This window comes from Pantherophis guttatus, chromosome 2, assembly GCF_059756535.1.
Source record: "Pantherophis guttatus breed Tessera chromosome 2, ASM5975653v1, whole genome shotgun sequence".
Classification (NCBI taxonomy): Eukaryota; Metazoa; Chordata; class Lepidosauria; order Squamata; family Colubridae; genus Pantherophis; species Pantherophis guttatus.
The window spans coordinates 228732688-228748874 of NC_142064.1; the positions used below are offsets into that span (position 1 = coordinate 228732688).

Genomic DNA, 16187 nt, shown 5'->3' on the forward strand with positions numbered 1-16187 from the left:
ATTTACCGGTTCTCCAAACTACTCAAAATTTCCACTACCAGTTCTCCAGAACTGGTCAGAACCTGCTGAATACCACCTCTGCAACCTATGTCCTCTCTTTATTTTTTTCCTAAAATGGACATCTCCCGTCATAACCTTTCCCGATGGAGATGGAAGGTGGTCAGTTTTTGTCTCATCCTGTAGTATCTACATAAATACACTGCACTGTAGAAATGGAAATCCTGTACAGTGTACAGGGCTTTCTCGATCCAAATTGCTGAAGAGTTTTTGCATATTGTTATACACAAAATTTAACACATAACTCTGTACTCCTCAAATAGGATAAAGATTAGTCTTGCATTGCTAGAATCATTCAAGCATAAGATCAAGATCTAACTTTAAAAGCCCAACATTTCATTACAGAGATCAGTTGTGTTTCCTGTTGATATTCGTGGTGAGCCTGTTATCACAGCACACTTAATGAAATCAAACAAATTCAGTCAAATCTTACAGGTGATTGTAGCTGCACACAATTTCACATACTGATTAAAAGCTTCCATTTGTAGGATTACAAAATTCCATTTAGGAAGTGTCTGATATACTTTGAGCCCTTATACTAGGAGACCACTAGCAAGGTTATATTACTTCAACAGCCCCATTTTTGCTGGATAGGTAAACTTCAGTAAGCCTGGCTTGACTTCTGCAGCCAAACTTGGAAAATTTAATGTAATAGAAGGGCTTTTCAGCCACTCTTTCCCTCTAGTTTTTTTTTCTTGGAAGACAGGTGGGCAAAGTGAAGTGATTGGAGTTTGGTTTTCTTACAATCATATTCAACCCTATGCAATATTAAGGTCACTTAATTGGTGTGAACAAGCCCTAGCTGTGTCTTCTGCCACAATTCTTTCCCCTCTTCCAGAAGAAAACAATCTAGGTGCAGCTGTTGGTGCCATTTGGCACACTCATGTCATAACGTGACATATCAGGACTTTTTTCCCCTTCACTAAACTGGGTGCGGCCAGCGCATGAGACATCTGGCCCACGGGCCACAGGTTTGACAGCCCTAACCTAACAGCTCCCTACAATACACTGCACAGGGATGGGGATTTGAGAGCATAATAACCCAATTCTCAAAACCAGCCTCATACAGCCGATCAGGCTGAGTGAACTGCCCAATTAAAGCAGGAGAAAGCTCAAAATCCAGCAACTTGCCTTTGACAGCTGCTATAATGTTCAAAGTGCTAAAACAAATTTCAAAACAAGCCGGCTAAAGAGATGATCATAAGGCTGAGGAAGCTGTAAAATGGGAGGACTGGTATGAAGGCTGAGGAGATGGGAACAGCAGTAGTTCCCAGGCTAAAGAGGACCACTGCATAAATTTCAAAGCTGGCCAAGAATCTGTTAATAAAGAAAAACAGAAGGGCAAAACCTTTGGGAATATAGAAAAAATAATTTTGCATTGCAGATAGCTATCAACTGTTATGTGTGAAGCTTCAGTCTTGTCTGCAATACACATCCTAATGTAATCTAAGTTGTGATGTGATGTGAGTCTTCTGTCAAGCCATGCTGAGAATGTTGGTTTAAGGTTAAACTGCTGGGAGCTTATTGAAATGCTGCTAAGCCTAGCAGTCAACCTGCACAGCTCCCTGCAATGCACATGTGACACCCCCCCATGTGCCCCACACAGGTGTGTGTAACCCCCCGCATGTGCCCTGCGCATGCGTGTAACCCCCGCACTCCCCCTGCCCCCCCGCACATGCATGTGTGACCCCACCCTCATGTGCCCCCGCCAGCCCCTTTTGGCTTCCAGGTTGGTGCAGGAGGCCCTCCAGGCCCAAAGTGAGGCGCAGGTTCCACTCCATACCCCTTTTTGGGCCTGGAAAACCTCCTGCACCAACCTGGAAGCCAAAACAGGGCATGAAGCCCCAAAATGCAATGTGAGAGCCCCCTCCCCACCCCCTGTGCATGCACGGTGTCCCCCACACATGCATGGCAAAGACCCGAAGACCAGCTGGCCAGCGGGAGACATGCGCACATGCATGGTGAAGCTTGGCTGGGGTGACGGATGGCGTGCGCGCAGAGAGGGCTCTGGTGCCACCTGTGGCATGCGTGCCATAGGTTCACCATCACGGTTATAGACAGATCCACCTCTATAGTTGAAGTTCTATAGTTTTTTCCTCTTTCCATTAGAAATTAGAGATGACTTTTGAAAAGTGGGGAGGCAGAATGCAGAATTTTAATCACATTCTTGGCTGCTGGAAATTGCTCACGCAAACATCATCTTGACAAATTAATTGACAAATTACTAGTAATAATTTGTTCTATGAACATTCCAATAATCTCTTGGAAGGTCCGACCTTATCGGCTGCCTTTCATCTTCCCTCAAGCCTGTTTGCCACCAATTGTAGTCATTCAACATGCAGACTGACAAATTTGTCTCCTTGATATTTAATCTTGGTCCATAATTTCACTTAAATCCTTTTTACTTTCATAATGGGGGTCTCCTAAATCTTTTCTACTTTCAACTAAAGAAGTGATGTTATTCACAGATCTCAACCTGTTCGTGTTCTAGGGTTACCCAATAGTTGAACAGGCAAAGGAGGACGTGGATAATTGGAACATCAGGAAAGATTTTCTACCGTGGAATTCATACTAAAATCATCCATTCATTTTTTCCCGCCCCATAGATATTAAGATCAGAGGACAGATATTTTTTTAAAAAAAATTATATATTACATTCAATTAAAATGCAATTAATGTAAAGGCAAAAATCTGTAAAAAGCATTGAGAAATTGCGAGCCACAAGAGTTTGTAGGTGCGCAGCGCTTTGTTTCCAGACGACTCTGCCGCTGCCCTGTCCGGGGTCCTCTATTTAAATCCTATAAGGAACTCTCAATTGAACAGCAAGCGTGGCTCCCTCTCTACACTTTCTTACTTCCGTAGGCTACTTTCCTCGTCTACAATTTGCCCCTGCTGGCGGAAGTGACGTACGCAGGTCCTTGCTCATTGCCAGCCGACGTCGCACGCTTTGATTGAGTTGAAATGAGGATTTTATCTAAACAGAATTCAATGAAATTCAATAGAATTTAAATAAAGGCGTCCGTTAACGACATTGACCGGCTAGGCGGCACAGCTTTCCCTTGGCACTTCATCCGTCTCGAAAGGCTCTCACCCGACCTTCTAGGACTTTCCCCCCACCCTCCCGAGCGTCCCATCAATCCTTGCGGCTTCCGGTTCCTCTCTCTCTTTCCTTCCGTGCTGCCAAGGTATCCTTACTGCGGCACTTAAGATAGTCGGTAAGTGGGGAATCCGTTGCCATCCTGGCCGTAGAGACATTGCGGCGAAGTTTTCTTCCTTCTCGGGGCTGCCCGGAGATGGTTTCCATCAGCTCTCGCCGTTCTTTTCCGAGGCGGGGGAGAAACGGCGGGTTTTCTCGCACGTTGTAACGGGGGGGCGGTTGCAGGCTTCGGTTTCTTCGGGTGGGCTGGATCTGCAGCAGGCGGACAAGCGCCAGAGCTGGCGGGCCCAGATCCTTCCTCGCTCAGAAGGCGATATATTGGATCTGCTGGTTTCAGAGGCGGCAGGAGAGTTTTGTGGCAGCCCCTGATCTGCATGCGGGTTGGGAATTATGGAAGTCCAGGAAGTCCTCGACTTGCTATTCGCTTAGTGACCGTTCTAAGTTAACAACGGCACTGAAAAAAAAGTGACTTATGACCGTTTTTTCACACTTAACGACCGTTGACAGCATCCCCACGGCCATAGGATCAGAATTCGGACCAGCTTGGCAACTGGTTCGTGTTTATGACGGTTGCAGTTCCCATGCGATCCGTTTTTGCGACTTCCTGACCAGCAAAATCAATTGGGGGGGGGGAATCCAGATTTGCTTAACAACCGTGTTATTAATTTAGCAATGCAATGATTCCCATGGCAAGAAAATTCGAAAAATGGGGTAAAACTCAATTAACAAGCGTTTCACTTAGCAACATAAATTTTGGGCTCAATTGTGATCGTAATTCGAGGACTACCTGTACTGTAATGAAGACCATTGTTTTTTACTTGACATAAATCAGTTGACAGTTACCCCAGCGCATTGATCCCTTCATTTAGCCAATTGTGGGTGTTGTGGGAATGATACATACACCTGCTCTTTCATCTGATAAAACTTCATTGATGATGAAGCCTGTTGGATACTTTTATTAAATTACCAAGACCCAGTTGTTTCATAGCAGTAGCAATCATTTTATGCATAGCCTTAGCTTATAAAAGCCATTTGGTCCTTTCTATGAAATACAGACTTTATAGGGCTTGTTCCTTTTATATGTGCATGCACTATATATAAATTATATATTTTCACATACCAGCCTTTCAGTTAGCAATGAAAGAAGATAGATTTTGCTAATCTTCCCAGTGTCTGCATTCTTGCCATGATTTGAAAATGAACTATAGGGATATTATATGTTTTGTACAATTGAAAACTTCACAGTTCCCAAGGGCAAGTCTCTTTTTTCACATGAAAATTTAAAGTTGTAAGACAATTGGAAGAATAGTGGCCGGGTACAGAAAAGCAACTATTACCTTGCTCATCCATCATCCGATGTATTTTTAGAATGGTATATATAGATTACCTTGCAGTCTTATTCAATATTTACAAATTTAAAAAATCTAAATAACAATTGGGAATAGTTAATCTGATTTCTGACAAAGCTTCCACTTTCCATTTGTAATAGATGACCCATTGGTTTTGCTGTAGTTGCTTTAATTAATATAGAATTTGTATCATTTTTAAGAATGAAGTATACTAAAGAAATATTGGAAAACGAGAGATCAGAAACTCACATTTTAAACCAATAACCTCCCAGGATCGCATCTGGAGAGTTTTTGTACTCTTCCAGCTTTGGACAACGGAGGGATATAAGTTGCAGAAAACACCCATTCTGTTTCTGGCTCTGAAACGTGCAAGCAAACGGAAGATATTCTGCAACAAGTTTATACATTATTTACAACCTACAGGCCATAATTCCTTACATATGTTTTTTTTTTTTTTTTTGTAGTTACAATGCCAGCTCTGAGGCCTCTCATCAAACCTAATATTGTCAAAAAGAGGACCAAGAAGTTCATCCGTCATCAGTCTGATCGCTATGTCAAAATCAAGGTAGATATTCTTTTTGTGAATGTTAAATCCTAAGTTAACGTTAAAATACTATGGTTGGTGGTTTATTGTGGGTCTTCAAGACTTTAAAATGACGGTCTCTGAAAACATGTTGAAGTTCTTCCAATTGCTTTTGAATTCTTGTAGCGTAACTGGCGCAAGCCAAGAGGTATCGACAACAGAGTTCGCAGAAGATTTAAGGGTCAGATCTTGATGCCCAACATTGGCTACGGGAGCAATAAGAAAACAAAACACATGCTGCCCTCGGGATTCCGGAAATTTCTTGTTCATAATGTCAAAGAGCTAGAGGTGCTAATGATGAGCAACAAGTAAGTTGGAAAAAGTGTTTTGTAATTATTCTTTAGGATCTGCCATGTTGCGTTGCTATATGTAAAAATTAAGTCGTTCTGAAATGAAGATAGAATCCATTAAACTGGTCTTTTTGGTTTAGGCATCTTTTCTGGGTATCTTTTTTGTTATTCTCTTCCTGAGAATGTCTTGTTCTGCCTGCCTAAGACGAGTTCTGTTACTTCATTGCCTTTACAAAATTCTCTAGTGTTGCTGAAAGATTATAACGTAAAAATAGATGGCTGATAAAATGAAAACAATTTTTACATTGCCATTATTGATGGAAAGTATTTAAAGATTGGAAAAAATACTAATAAGAACTAGAAATCCTGGACTGTGACTGCATTTTACTCTCACTTTTTTTCTTCAGCCCCCATTGCTATATAATATATACCACATCATCTTGAACATTAATCCCAGGGCAGTGGGGACATATTTATCCCAAACAGATCCAATAAGGCATAACATAGGATTGACTCCGGCAGTCAGTTGTGTTGTGGGCATCAGGTAGTTCTTGACTTAACAACCACAATTGATACCCAAAATTGTTGCTAAGCAACACAGTTAAGTGAATTTTGTCTATTTTATGACATTTCTTGCCACAGTTGTTAAATGAATCACTGCAGTTGTTAAATTAGTAACGGTTATTTAAATGAATCTGGCCTCTCCATTGATTATGTTTGACAGAAGGTCGCAAATCCTGATCACACGAACCTGGGACACTGCATCCATCATGAGTCAATTGCCAAGTGTCTTGATTTTTGCTCACTTAACCATGAGGATACTGCAGCAGTCATAAGTGTGAAAAATAGTTATAAGTCACTTTTTTCAATGCTGTTGTAACTTCAAACGGTCATGAACTGTTGTAAATTGAGAACTATCTATTGAATCCAGGCTGTTGACTCTAATGCTCCAAGTAAAACTATGAAGAAAAAAGAGTAAAAAGGGAGCCTTCCCAGAGTTTGCAGCCAAGCCTGGAGAACATAAAGCTATAGTACCAAAACTGTACCCACTGCTGTCTTCCTCCCTAACAGAGGCAGGAGAATAATTAGAACCAGTTTGGTCTAGTGCAGGGCTCAGCAACTTGAAACACTCAGAGAGCCACAAAGGTTCCCCCATCAGGTGGCATCCTTTTTCCTCTGCTGACTGGAAGTCTGGTTCCCCCACCATAGAGTCTCCTCCTAGCATGGCATCCTTTTTCCTCTACCTGTCTTAACCGAAAACCCTATCAATTGTGGAGCCGACCAGCAACAGGGAGCCACAGCAAAGGGAAGAAAGAGCCACATGCGGCTCCAGAGCTGTGGGTTGCTGACCCCTGGTCTAGTGAATTAAGGCACCCTGCTAGAAAGCCAGAGATAGTCATGAAAGCTTTGGATCAATCACTTACTCTCCCCAACTCATTTCATAGGAAGGTGGTTGTGGGGAAAATACGGGGAGGAAAGTATGTTGCATATCTAGATTAGTTGTATTTTCTGTTCAGAGTAGATGTTTTTTCACTGTCTGGAAATTAATAAAAATCATTTTGAGGAAAATTTCTTAGAAACATTCAATATGTTAACAAAGAGCTTGTAACATTCTTCTGTCGTTGCTTTTAGGTCATTTTGCGCAGAAATTGCTCATAACGTTTCATCCAAGAACCGGAAGATAATTGTGGAGAGAGCAGCTCAGCTTGCTATCAAAGTTACCAATCCAAATGCCAGACTGCGCAGTGAAGAAAATGAATAGTTTGTCTTGAACAACTATATTTAATAAAGTATAAAATTTGGAAAATGTGTGTTCTTGGCATGAATTGAATTAGGTGGTGCACCCATGAAAGAAATCCTAATTTCTGAAATGAGGCAGCTCTAAAATTAGTGAGGCTTCACAATTTTGGCTTCACAATTTTGTTTCATTAACATTTAAGTGTGCTTAAAATCACAGATTTTAAGAGGGATGTGGTGCCTCAGTGGTTAAGACGCTGAGCTTGTCAATTGAAAGGTTGGCAGTTCAGTGGTTCGAATCCCTAGTGCTGCGTAACAGAGTGAGTTCCCGTTACTTGTTCCAGCTTTTGCCAACCTAGCAGTTCGAAAGCACGTAAAAAAATGCAAGTAAAAAAATAGGGACCACTTTTGGTGGGAAGGTAACAGCGTTCCATGTGCCTTTGGCGTTTAGTCATGCCAGCCACATGACCACGGAGACTTCTTCGGACAGCGCTGCTTCTTCAGCTTTGAAACAGAGATGAGCACCGCCCCCTAGAGCCAGGAACGACTAGCACATATGTGTGAGGGGAACCTTTACCTAAAATCATAGATTTTAAAATGGTTTTATGTAGAGTAGCAAGTTCAAATTCATATAAAGCATATAAAATGTCCCTATACCTGGAGGTATTGTGAATTGTGCCACTTGCATTTTGTGGTAAATTGAATTTCAGTGTTGGAAACAACTAGGCTTCATTATGATTCTTTGGCTCCAGTATGTTAATTTTGCTTGTCTGTATCATAACAATTATCTAGCGTTTTCAAAATTGTTATTTTTCTTAAGTGTCCATACAAAAGTTAATTGGGTAGAAAACCAATAATTAACCAAATTTCGTCATTTATATATTTGACTTTATTTTCTTCTGATGCATGTACAGCAAAAGGTGACACCCTGTTTTATAAATAGAGCACTTAAGTGATTCACATATTAAGTGGTATATGACTCCCCTCCCCCAATGAAATGTAATCAGAAGCTGCAAGGCACAATATGATCCTTGCTGAATGAAAAAAAAAATGAGAATACTACAGTTGTATTTTCATTTTGACAAATGAACGGTGCCAATTCATAACTTGCATACTTTATACCAGATGAATGTCTCTTGATAATAACATGCTAATTTTATATACTTTGAAATAATTGCTTTGGTATTAGCTCCTTCTAAAAAACAAGAATTGTAGCAAGAGGGTCCATACAAGAAAAAAAAATTAGTGGCAGACAAACCACATTAATGAAGCATAAGGCATTCAATCTTGGAAGACAGTTGAGATACTTCTGTAATTTAATATTAATTTCAAAGGAGGGAGGCAGGGCAATGGGTATAAAATCTTGTAACACTATGAAAAATCACTTAATTGTAATATCTGCAAACATGGAACACCAGTATTTAACTGATGTAATTGCCACATCTGTTGATTCATTTGGGGGTACAGCATAATAGTCTGTCATCACTTTTAAGAATTCATTCTTTTCACTTTAATAATAGTGGCGGTAAATTTGTCAATGCTGTAATTAGGTTGACTCTTATTTTGGCATGATTGCATTTCGGAATAAGTGGTAACTGAAAAATAAGGTTGCTGTTCCTTTTATCATATCTGAAATCTTACTTTGTTTCAATAGAAATAATTGTCATTTTTAAAATGACGCCTGTCTCTAAAATCATTTCTAGCTCCTGCGCTGGAAACTGTGGATTGTAAGAAGCAGACAAAATAGTCCAAAAATTCTAACTCAGTTCCATTGATTCTGATGCTGATAATGAAGTGGGATCCTTCTGAATGCTTTCAAAGAGGGAAGACATTTCTGGGTTGGCTCGGATTTGGGAAGAAAATTCGGCCATTACAGGGCTTTTATCGGCATCTGGGATGGTCAGTAGAGCAGCTACTGCCCTCATTGCTGAACGTTTCAGTTCATCTTGCTTCTCAAATTCCTGTTTTACAGAACCAGCCTTTACCTAGAAAAAAAAAATGATTAGAATACCTTTAAAAGATCCTCGGGCAAAATTAAAATATTACCAGTTTTAATCACATTGATACGTTATTCAGTGACTTTTTGTGTTGTCAAGAAAAGGAAATCTGACTACATACCTGCCCATGTGTAGAACACTTAGGAGATGTTAAATAAGTCTAAAATACAATAGCCACATTCATTAATCTCTGCATATTCTAGACCATCTGAAATCTCGGAGTTCTTCAAGAACAGCCCAATATACAACACATTGTAGGAACCCAGTTATAGGAATCCAAAAAAAGCCAAGAAGGATAGCAGAGACTCCTGGTCCATAAGTAGTGCACAAGACAAATCTGCAAAGACCATTCCTAGCCATGTTACCACCTTCTCTCCGGGTAGAAGCTGATATCAGGAAGACCTGAGATCAAGCTCAAAACTGGAGAAATGCAATCCCATCAAGAGTTGTAGACGAAAAACCATTAGATCCAAGGGAGAGGGCAAAAACCCAGAGTCACCTGGTCTTGTCAGGGTTGAGTTGCAACCTGTTCTTCCCCATCCCTCAAGGTCACTAGGCCTGGGTAAAAGCCTCAAGCACATCATTCGTATAGCTAGGGATGAAGATATACCAATATAGTATTACCACAATATTGATGGTTTTTCTACCCAGTGCTGATAAAACTGCTTAGGTGAGGACATTTAAATTTTAAATGGGAACAGAGATAATTAAGCCCTGAGATGTCCCACATTATGAGAGGTCCAAGTTTGGAGTTGTTCCTTCTATATCCAACACCTAATGGAATCAGCCTTGGGGGAAGGAGAACCACTACAAAACAAAGCCTAAGACAGCAGAGTTCAGAGTTTTTGGGGATTTGGTCCACTTCTGTGTCAATCGGGGGAAACTCATCCCAGATAATCAGCTAAGATTGCTTCAGTCAATTCCACTTTCACAATTATAATTGGCACCAGAATTTCCATTGGTAAGCAAGGCAGCTGTTAAGTACATCGTGCCTGATTTTGCAACATTTTTTTTTGCACCAATGTTAAATCACTGCAGTTGTTAAACGAAGCATGCGGTCATTGAGTGAATGGGGCTTCCCCCATTAAATTTGCTTGTCAGAAGCCAACTGAGATGATCAAAATAGCAATCACATGGCCACAGGATACTGCGATGGTTGTAAGTGTGAGGACTAGTTATAAGTCACTTTTTTCAGTACAGTAACTTTGAATGGTCATTAAATGAATGGTTGTAAGTGGAGGATTGCAATTGTGATTCCATTGCAACAGTAATCTCTTGTCTCTTAGGACATGAACAATTAGGTACCTCAGGAAAGAGAGAAGTAGGGCTATCAAGATATAAAAACCAGAAATATTTTTGTTGGGGATTTTACCTGAAATCTATAGTAAGGGGAATGCATATCTAATTATTTATTTATTTATTTATTTTTCATATTTGTATACATATTCATGTATTAACTGCAGCTAGAATTGTATTCGCACAAAACTGGAAAAGTGAAGAGATCCCTACAATGAGAATGTGAATAGGAAAATATTAGAATGTGCAGAAATGAATAGTTCAACACTTGCAATTAAGGAGAAAGAACAAATTGAGTACTACACGACATGGGAACTATTTTATCGATAGTTAGAAAATAAAAACGGAAGTTAGAAATAGGGAAATAAAAGAAGATGGTTAATGAAATATAGAAAATATGTTAAGAGAGAAAACACGATTATAATTATTATTATGACAATTAGGATTATGTTTAATATTACTATTATATTCTTATTAGAAATATGTTAAGAAGGAGAAGTGAATATATTTATTATGTATGTAAGGAATATTGTTGTAAACTTTGATTATTACTGCACAAAGATATTTGTATCCAGATGACACACTGTTTAATGGAAGATGGAATTATTATACTAAAAAAATATTTTTTTTATAAATATATATAAAAAAGATATAAATACATTCAAGCTTCCCAGGACATTACCTTAGTTGAACATGTTGCTCGCAGTGGTTCAACAAGCCGCTCTAATCTTTGCAGGACAGCATTAGGACACAGTGTCGACAGGCGAGCCAACATAATGAAAGTCAGCATCTTCATAATGAAGAAAGGAAAAAGCTTATATTAGCATCATTTTTTTCAAGCATGTATTTCAGTAATAATTTACCACAACTCGTGGTCACCTTTGCCTTTAAAACAGACTCTTTACAACAGGTATCCCTCATCCCCGATCTCTGGACCAACACAAACAAGTGAAGCCCCATCCGTGGGATGCAGGCAGCAGGTGAAACCATGCCCCCTCCGGTCCACGGAAAAAAACTTTCTCCGAACAACTGATCCCTGGTGTCCAAAAGGTTGGGGGCCACTGCTTTACAACACTGCAACAAAGCTTCCCTCCTACTTAAGAGTTGCTCTTCCTTCTAGGTTACAAGGCAGAAGAAAATAACATGGAAGTGGATTATTTAGCTCTTATAGGATCCCCCAGTTGGGGCATTGTCTTTGAGGAAGAAGACAAGTCAGGATTCATTGCACAGGGGTAACTGATTCATCCAAAACAGCCCTACAATTCAATGAAATAATGAAATTAGAAACTCCAAAATTAATTTTTTAAAAAAAGAAACGTTACCCTGATATCATAATGATCTTTCAAGCCATCTTCCACATGATTTAAGTATTCATAGATGTCCAGTCGATCAAGGCAGCTTTCCAAAAGTGTGTACATGCATTCAAAAGCAGCTTTCCTCACATCGAGCCCATCATCTACTGTGTGTTTGAATGGCCCCATTTCTACCTAAAAGGGGAAATTCAAAGTAGCTGGAAGTTCTAAAAAAAGGAAAACTTTCACATGCCAACTTTATCTGGCCCAGCGTGAAGCCACAGAATTGCTTAGTTCATTTCCAATTGAAGTTCAGCTGAAGGTATTCCAATTTAAAGCTTTAAATTACAGGTTCAGTAATCATTTCCATACACCTGTGGAATTAGTTTACTTTCAGGTGTCATAAGAACATTGGCTTAATTATATTCACACACATCTATATCTATGTTGCTTATCATTCCCATTTGATCTGGTCGTGCAGATCCCTGGTCATCATTCATAACAACAGTAAGTTAGGAGTAATGGGGGAACCACCCAACTCAGGGATCAACAACTAGCCCCTTTATGACTTGTGGATGTCAACTCCCAGAATTCCTGAGCCAGCATGGGAGTTGACATTCACAGGTCGTAAAGGGGCCATAGCTGCCCACACCTGACCCAACGTCAGTACAGGATAATGCTGAAATGGAATATGATCCATACCTCTCGTATGAGCTCCCTTCTAATTTTGGTTTCATTGTATAGGTGGGGCAGGACCGTACTGAGCTGATCTCGGATTAGGGAAGGTTTGTTGTGAGCAGCAGAATTAAACATAGCTAAAGCAACACGACGAACATTCAGGTCAGGATCCTGAAGAGTTTTCAAGAAGTCACCTGCACGATTATAGCATAACAAGAGTTTAAAAGGCAGCAACACTAGCTTTAAATACATTCTGGGATGCACATAATATTCAAAAAGCAGAAGGAAGATTTTAAAAATTCATATTTTCAAACCAGGCAGGAGAGATCAAATGGACAGCCTATTCTGTCATTTATTCCCTAGTATCTGCATCAATATTCAAGTTGCATTATCATCTAGACTCGATCATAGAATTGGGTACTTTAAAGATAGCAATGTAGAAACAATTCAGATGACCTAAGCATATTTAACAAAACTATTCTGTATTTTAGATAACAATTGTGTATTCAAGTTCATTGTGGAAATGTCATGTCAATATGCTTAATGAGAATGGAATCAGTTAAAAGATCTGCTTGGATTTTGTTTCTTGATTAAAAAAAAAAAGAAGAGTAACATCCTCCATAATATATTTCATGTTTTAACTGGTCAGAAGCACCTCTTTCTTTGGATTCAACTTCCACTTGTTTGCCCCCCACCTAATTCATTTTGACATCAGAAAACATTTAGAATTTGAACAACTTTTCAGATTCAAACAGAACAGGGTTGGGATATGGGCGCAACAATGAAAGCCAAGCACTTTCAGATAAAGTTAAAGATCACGTTCTTATAGCAATTAATTCTTTGGGTCATTTCTCTTTTCCATTAATTTTTTAATTTAAGAAAAGCCCGCTATTCTGACTTCCAAAGAAAGTCTTTGATCAAAACTCAAAATTACCTATGCATCCTTTAAGAAGTGGGTCAATGGGTTGTGGGTGATCCGAGATGGTGAATTTTATTGCAGTCACCACTGTACTCCGAGCATAGGGAGAGCCTACAATGAGAAGTGGGGAGGAAATTATTTATCTTGAAAAGTACACAGATCATTTCTACCACCTTTTCTCCCCTTAAAATCGCTTTTCTTCATTGTTCCCAGAACACTGATAATAACGAAGAAGCACAAACAAGCCCAGCATGCACTGTGTGAAAATTATTGTGAGCTCTCTTTTTTATAGCGCTCATCCTCTTGAAGGAGCACAGTGGCTCACATGTTTAGGATGCTCGGTTGGAGGTTAGAAAGCCCGTGTTCGAGATCCGAGTACTGCTGTGTATGGCCGGGTGAGCTACCATCATTTGCTCCAGCTCCTTGACAGAGACATGAAAGGAGGCTCCACAACCACCCCCTGGGCAATGGTGATGTTACCGGCTAATCCTTTCAACCAGGAAGTGCCTTAAAATGGTACCTAAAACACGAACGAGACAGGATCTTCTTGAAAGGAACCCGAACAGAATACAATCAATCTCTCAAAAACAGCTTAAGGATGGACACTGCAAGGTAAACAGGCACTACAAGAACCCACAGATCTACAGCACTGATTCAAAGCGAAAAGTACAACCCTCCCCTCAGCTGAGCAATTGCCTCAGTCCTATCCTTTCCCTTCCCTTACCTGAAAACAGCTGTTTTTTCAGCCGGGGCAGCAACTGAGAAGGGTTTACTACAGTCAATTTCCCCAAGCATTCAGCGACAACATTGCGGGTTCCTTCCTCTGTATATTCACAGTGCTTGAAAAGCAGGGCCCATATGTCCTCCCCATAAGGTTTCAGGCTCTCTGCTGGGGAGGAGCTAATGACTTCTTTCAGGGAATGAAGCAGTAGGTACTGCCGCTTAGGCTGGCCACCAATCTCCTTCAGCATGAAGGGAAGGTACTCTTTCAGGTTGCCCACACTGATGTTGCCCAAAGCATAGGAAGCCGCTGATTTCACCTCTTCGCTGGGCGAGGCAAATGCTTCCAGGATCACGGCTTTGAGTTCCTTCTGAGCGCTCAGGTTGGTGGTGCGGCCTATTTCTGCGAGCGAGAGGAACGCCAACATTCTGACAGCAGTGGTAGACTTTGGGTTCTTCACATCCTGAATGAACAAGTTTACTAGGCCAGGGATTTCTTTTGGACACACGGAAGAAAGAGCCGCCACACATTTGGCAACAGAGTGAAAAGCCTGCTTGTGCAAAGTGGTGGAGACTCCGCTAGAGGTCGAAGAGTATATAGGACTAGTTAGCTGCTTCATCAGGTCAGCATAGTTCATGTTGACTGCCTTGATCACAACCAGTGCTTGGAAGAAGTCTACAATGGCATTGAGGGCCCCTCCTTGCATCAAAGGCGAGTAAACCAGCTGGAAAAGCTCTGACAGAACTGTACCACTGATCTTGGACAAGGATGAGGGATAAACCTTAGCTAAAGTAGTAAGGAACACAATGGCCACCTGAGAAACGTGCATATCGTTCTCGCTAATTAAATCCGGAAGCTCCATTAGAACACATTCAATCATGGCTGGCTTGAGGCTATCACTATAGTTTCTGATCAAGACGTCCAGAGCCGTCAAAGTACTCAGTTTCAAGGCACGCTGATTCTTACGCAAGAAGGAAGCCAAGATGGGGAAGCCTTCTGCTAGAATGGGCCTCAGGTCTATTTTGAGTGAGGAATTTGCAATCAGAGTCAGTGCTTTGACCGTGGTCAGTCTAGTTATTTCATTTTTCAGTCTCTCAAGGAAAATCTTCAGAGTTGGCTGGAGTTCGCTGCTTAAGTAGTCCCCCAGATTGGAAACGATTTGCCCCATGCAGGAGATAGCCCGTTCCTTCACCTCCTGGTCGATGTCAGCCGCTTTCAGCCTCTTCAACGTTGCAGAAAACAAGTCTGTCACGTAAGGTTTGGCGTCAAATGTACAAGGCGCATCCAAGGGACGAATTACTTTCACAAGCTGTAGAGTCACCAGCAAAGCTTCAGATGTTATCTTGTAAAAAGGATCCCCGATGCAAATTACCACGGGGGGCAGCAGGGCTTTAACATGGGGATGGAACACTTCTCGGGGGTGGTTGCAGAGAACAACATGAAGGAAAGTCAGAGTATCTATCTTCATATTGGAGGAGCTGGATTTATCCGTCAAGGAGAAGACAATTCCTGTGCCAAGAAAACATTGGTCAGCTTGCTTTATAGTTGCACCCCATCCAACCCTCATCACAATAGACTTTTTTCACAATAGAAAATTTCCTATCTCCAGACTCTGCACCTCCCAAATTTTCTGCAGAGGATTTCCCCAAACTTCTGCAGCATGACAGCTTCTGTCAAAAAACCTTTGTGGTCACCTTTTTTTTTTAAAAAAAATCTAATAAATAAATAAAAGATTAGGCTACATGCATGAGGTTACACTGCGAATAGGGATCTATTTCCTCGTGGGTATCTATTACCCTGGTAGACAGATACCACTGGATACAATTCACAGCAACTTCAAACTGATTATTGAGTGATTCAGATTTATTTTTAAAAATACTTTACAGATCTTACACATGGCTGCTAGGCTTCAAAAGACTTCACTGACTTCAGAAAATGGTCATTAATTACAAGGTCTGTTTGGAAAAGATACTATTAATAGTTTATGTTGTATATTTGCATATAAGAGTTTACTCCTAAATTAAGATAAAACCAGTTTGGTGGAGAACTGCTGCAGTATTTTACAATTATTTTATATAACATACCCAGGAATAGAGAATTACAACAAAAGA

At 40.5% G+C, this 16187-nt stretch overlaps 2 protein-coding genes across 6 annotated transcripts in view; one reads left to right on the forward strand and one right to left on the reverse strand.

The window, feature by feature from the left end:
• Positions 1 to 2973: 2973 nt before the first annotated feature.
• RPL32 (ribosomal protein L32) lies at positions 2974 to 7243 on the forward strand. Its single transcript, XM_034431605.2, has 4 exons — positions 2974 to 3272; positions 5028 to 5128; positions 5273 to 5454; positions 7069 to 7243. Exons 2-4 carry the CDS (start codon positions 5033 to 5035, stop codon positions 7196 to 7198), a joined length of 408 nt encoding a protein of 135 aa, XP_034287496.1. The 5' UTR covers positions 2974 to 3272; positions 5028 to 5032; the 3' UTR covers positions 7199 to 7243.
• A 796-nt stretch (positions 7244 to 8039) lies between these two features.
• LOC117673904 (cullin-associated NEDD8-dissociated protein 1-like) overlaps positions 8040 to 16187 on the reverse strand; it is a 31978-nt gene continuing 23830 nt past the window's right edge. For all 5 annotated transcript variants that reach the window (XM_087887890.1, XM_034431607.2, XM_034431606.2 and 2 more), the window contains 6 exons: positions 14080 to 15585; positions 13371 to 13466; positions 12461 to 12630; positions 11789 to 11953; positions 11149 to 11256; positions 8040 to 9158 (listed from right to left, as the gene is read on the reverse strand). In XM_087887890.1, the coding sequence (XP_087744016.1) occupies positions 8931 to 9158; positions 11149 to 11256; positions 11789 to 11953; positions 12461 to 12630; positions 13371 to 13466; positions 14080 to 15585 (2273 nt within the window). In that variant the 3' untranslated portion in view covers positions 8040 to 8930. The remainder of the gene's footprint in view (positions 9159 to 11148; positions 11257 to 11788; positions 11954 to 12460; positions 12631 to 13370; positions 13467 to 14079; positions 15586 to 16187) is intronic.

Coding starts and splice junctions, on each gene's coding strand:
- RPL32 (XM_034431605.2), top strand. CDS start 5,033: ATGCCAGCTCTGAGGCCTCTCATCAAACCTAATATTGTCAAAAAGAGG. Junction 5,129..5,272: donor ATCGCTATGTCAAAATCAAG/GTAGATATTCTT, acceptor GAATTCTTGTAG/CGTAACTGGCGCAAGCCAAG. Junction 5,455..7,068: donor GTGCTAATGATGAGCAACAA/GTAAGTTGGAAA, acceptor CGTTGCTTTTAG/GTCATTTTGCGCAGAAATTG.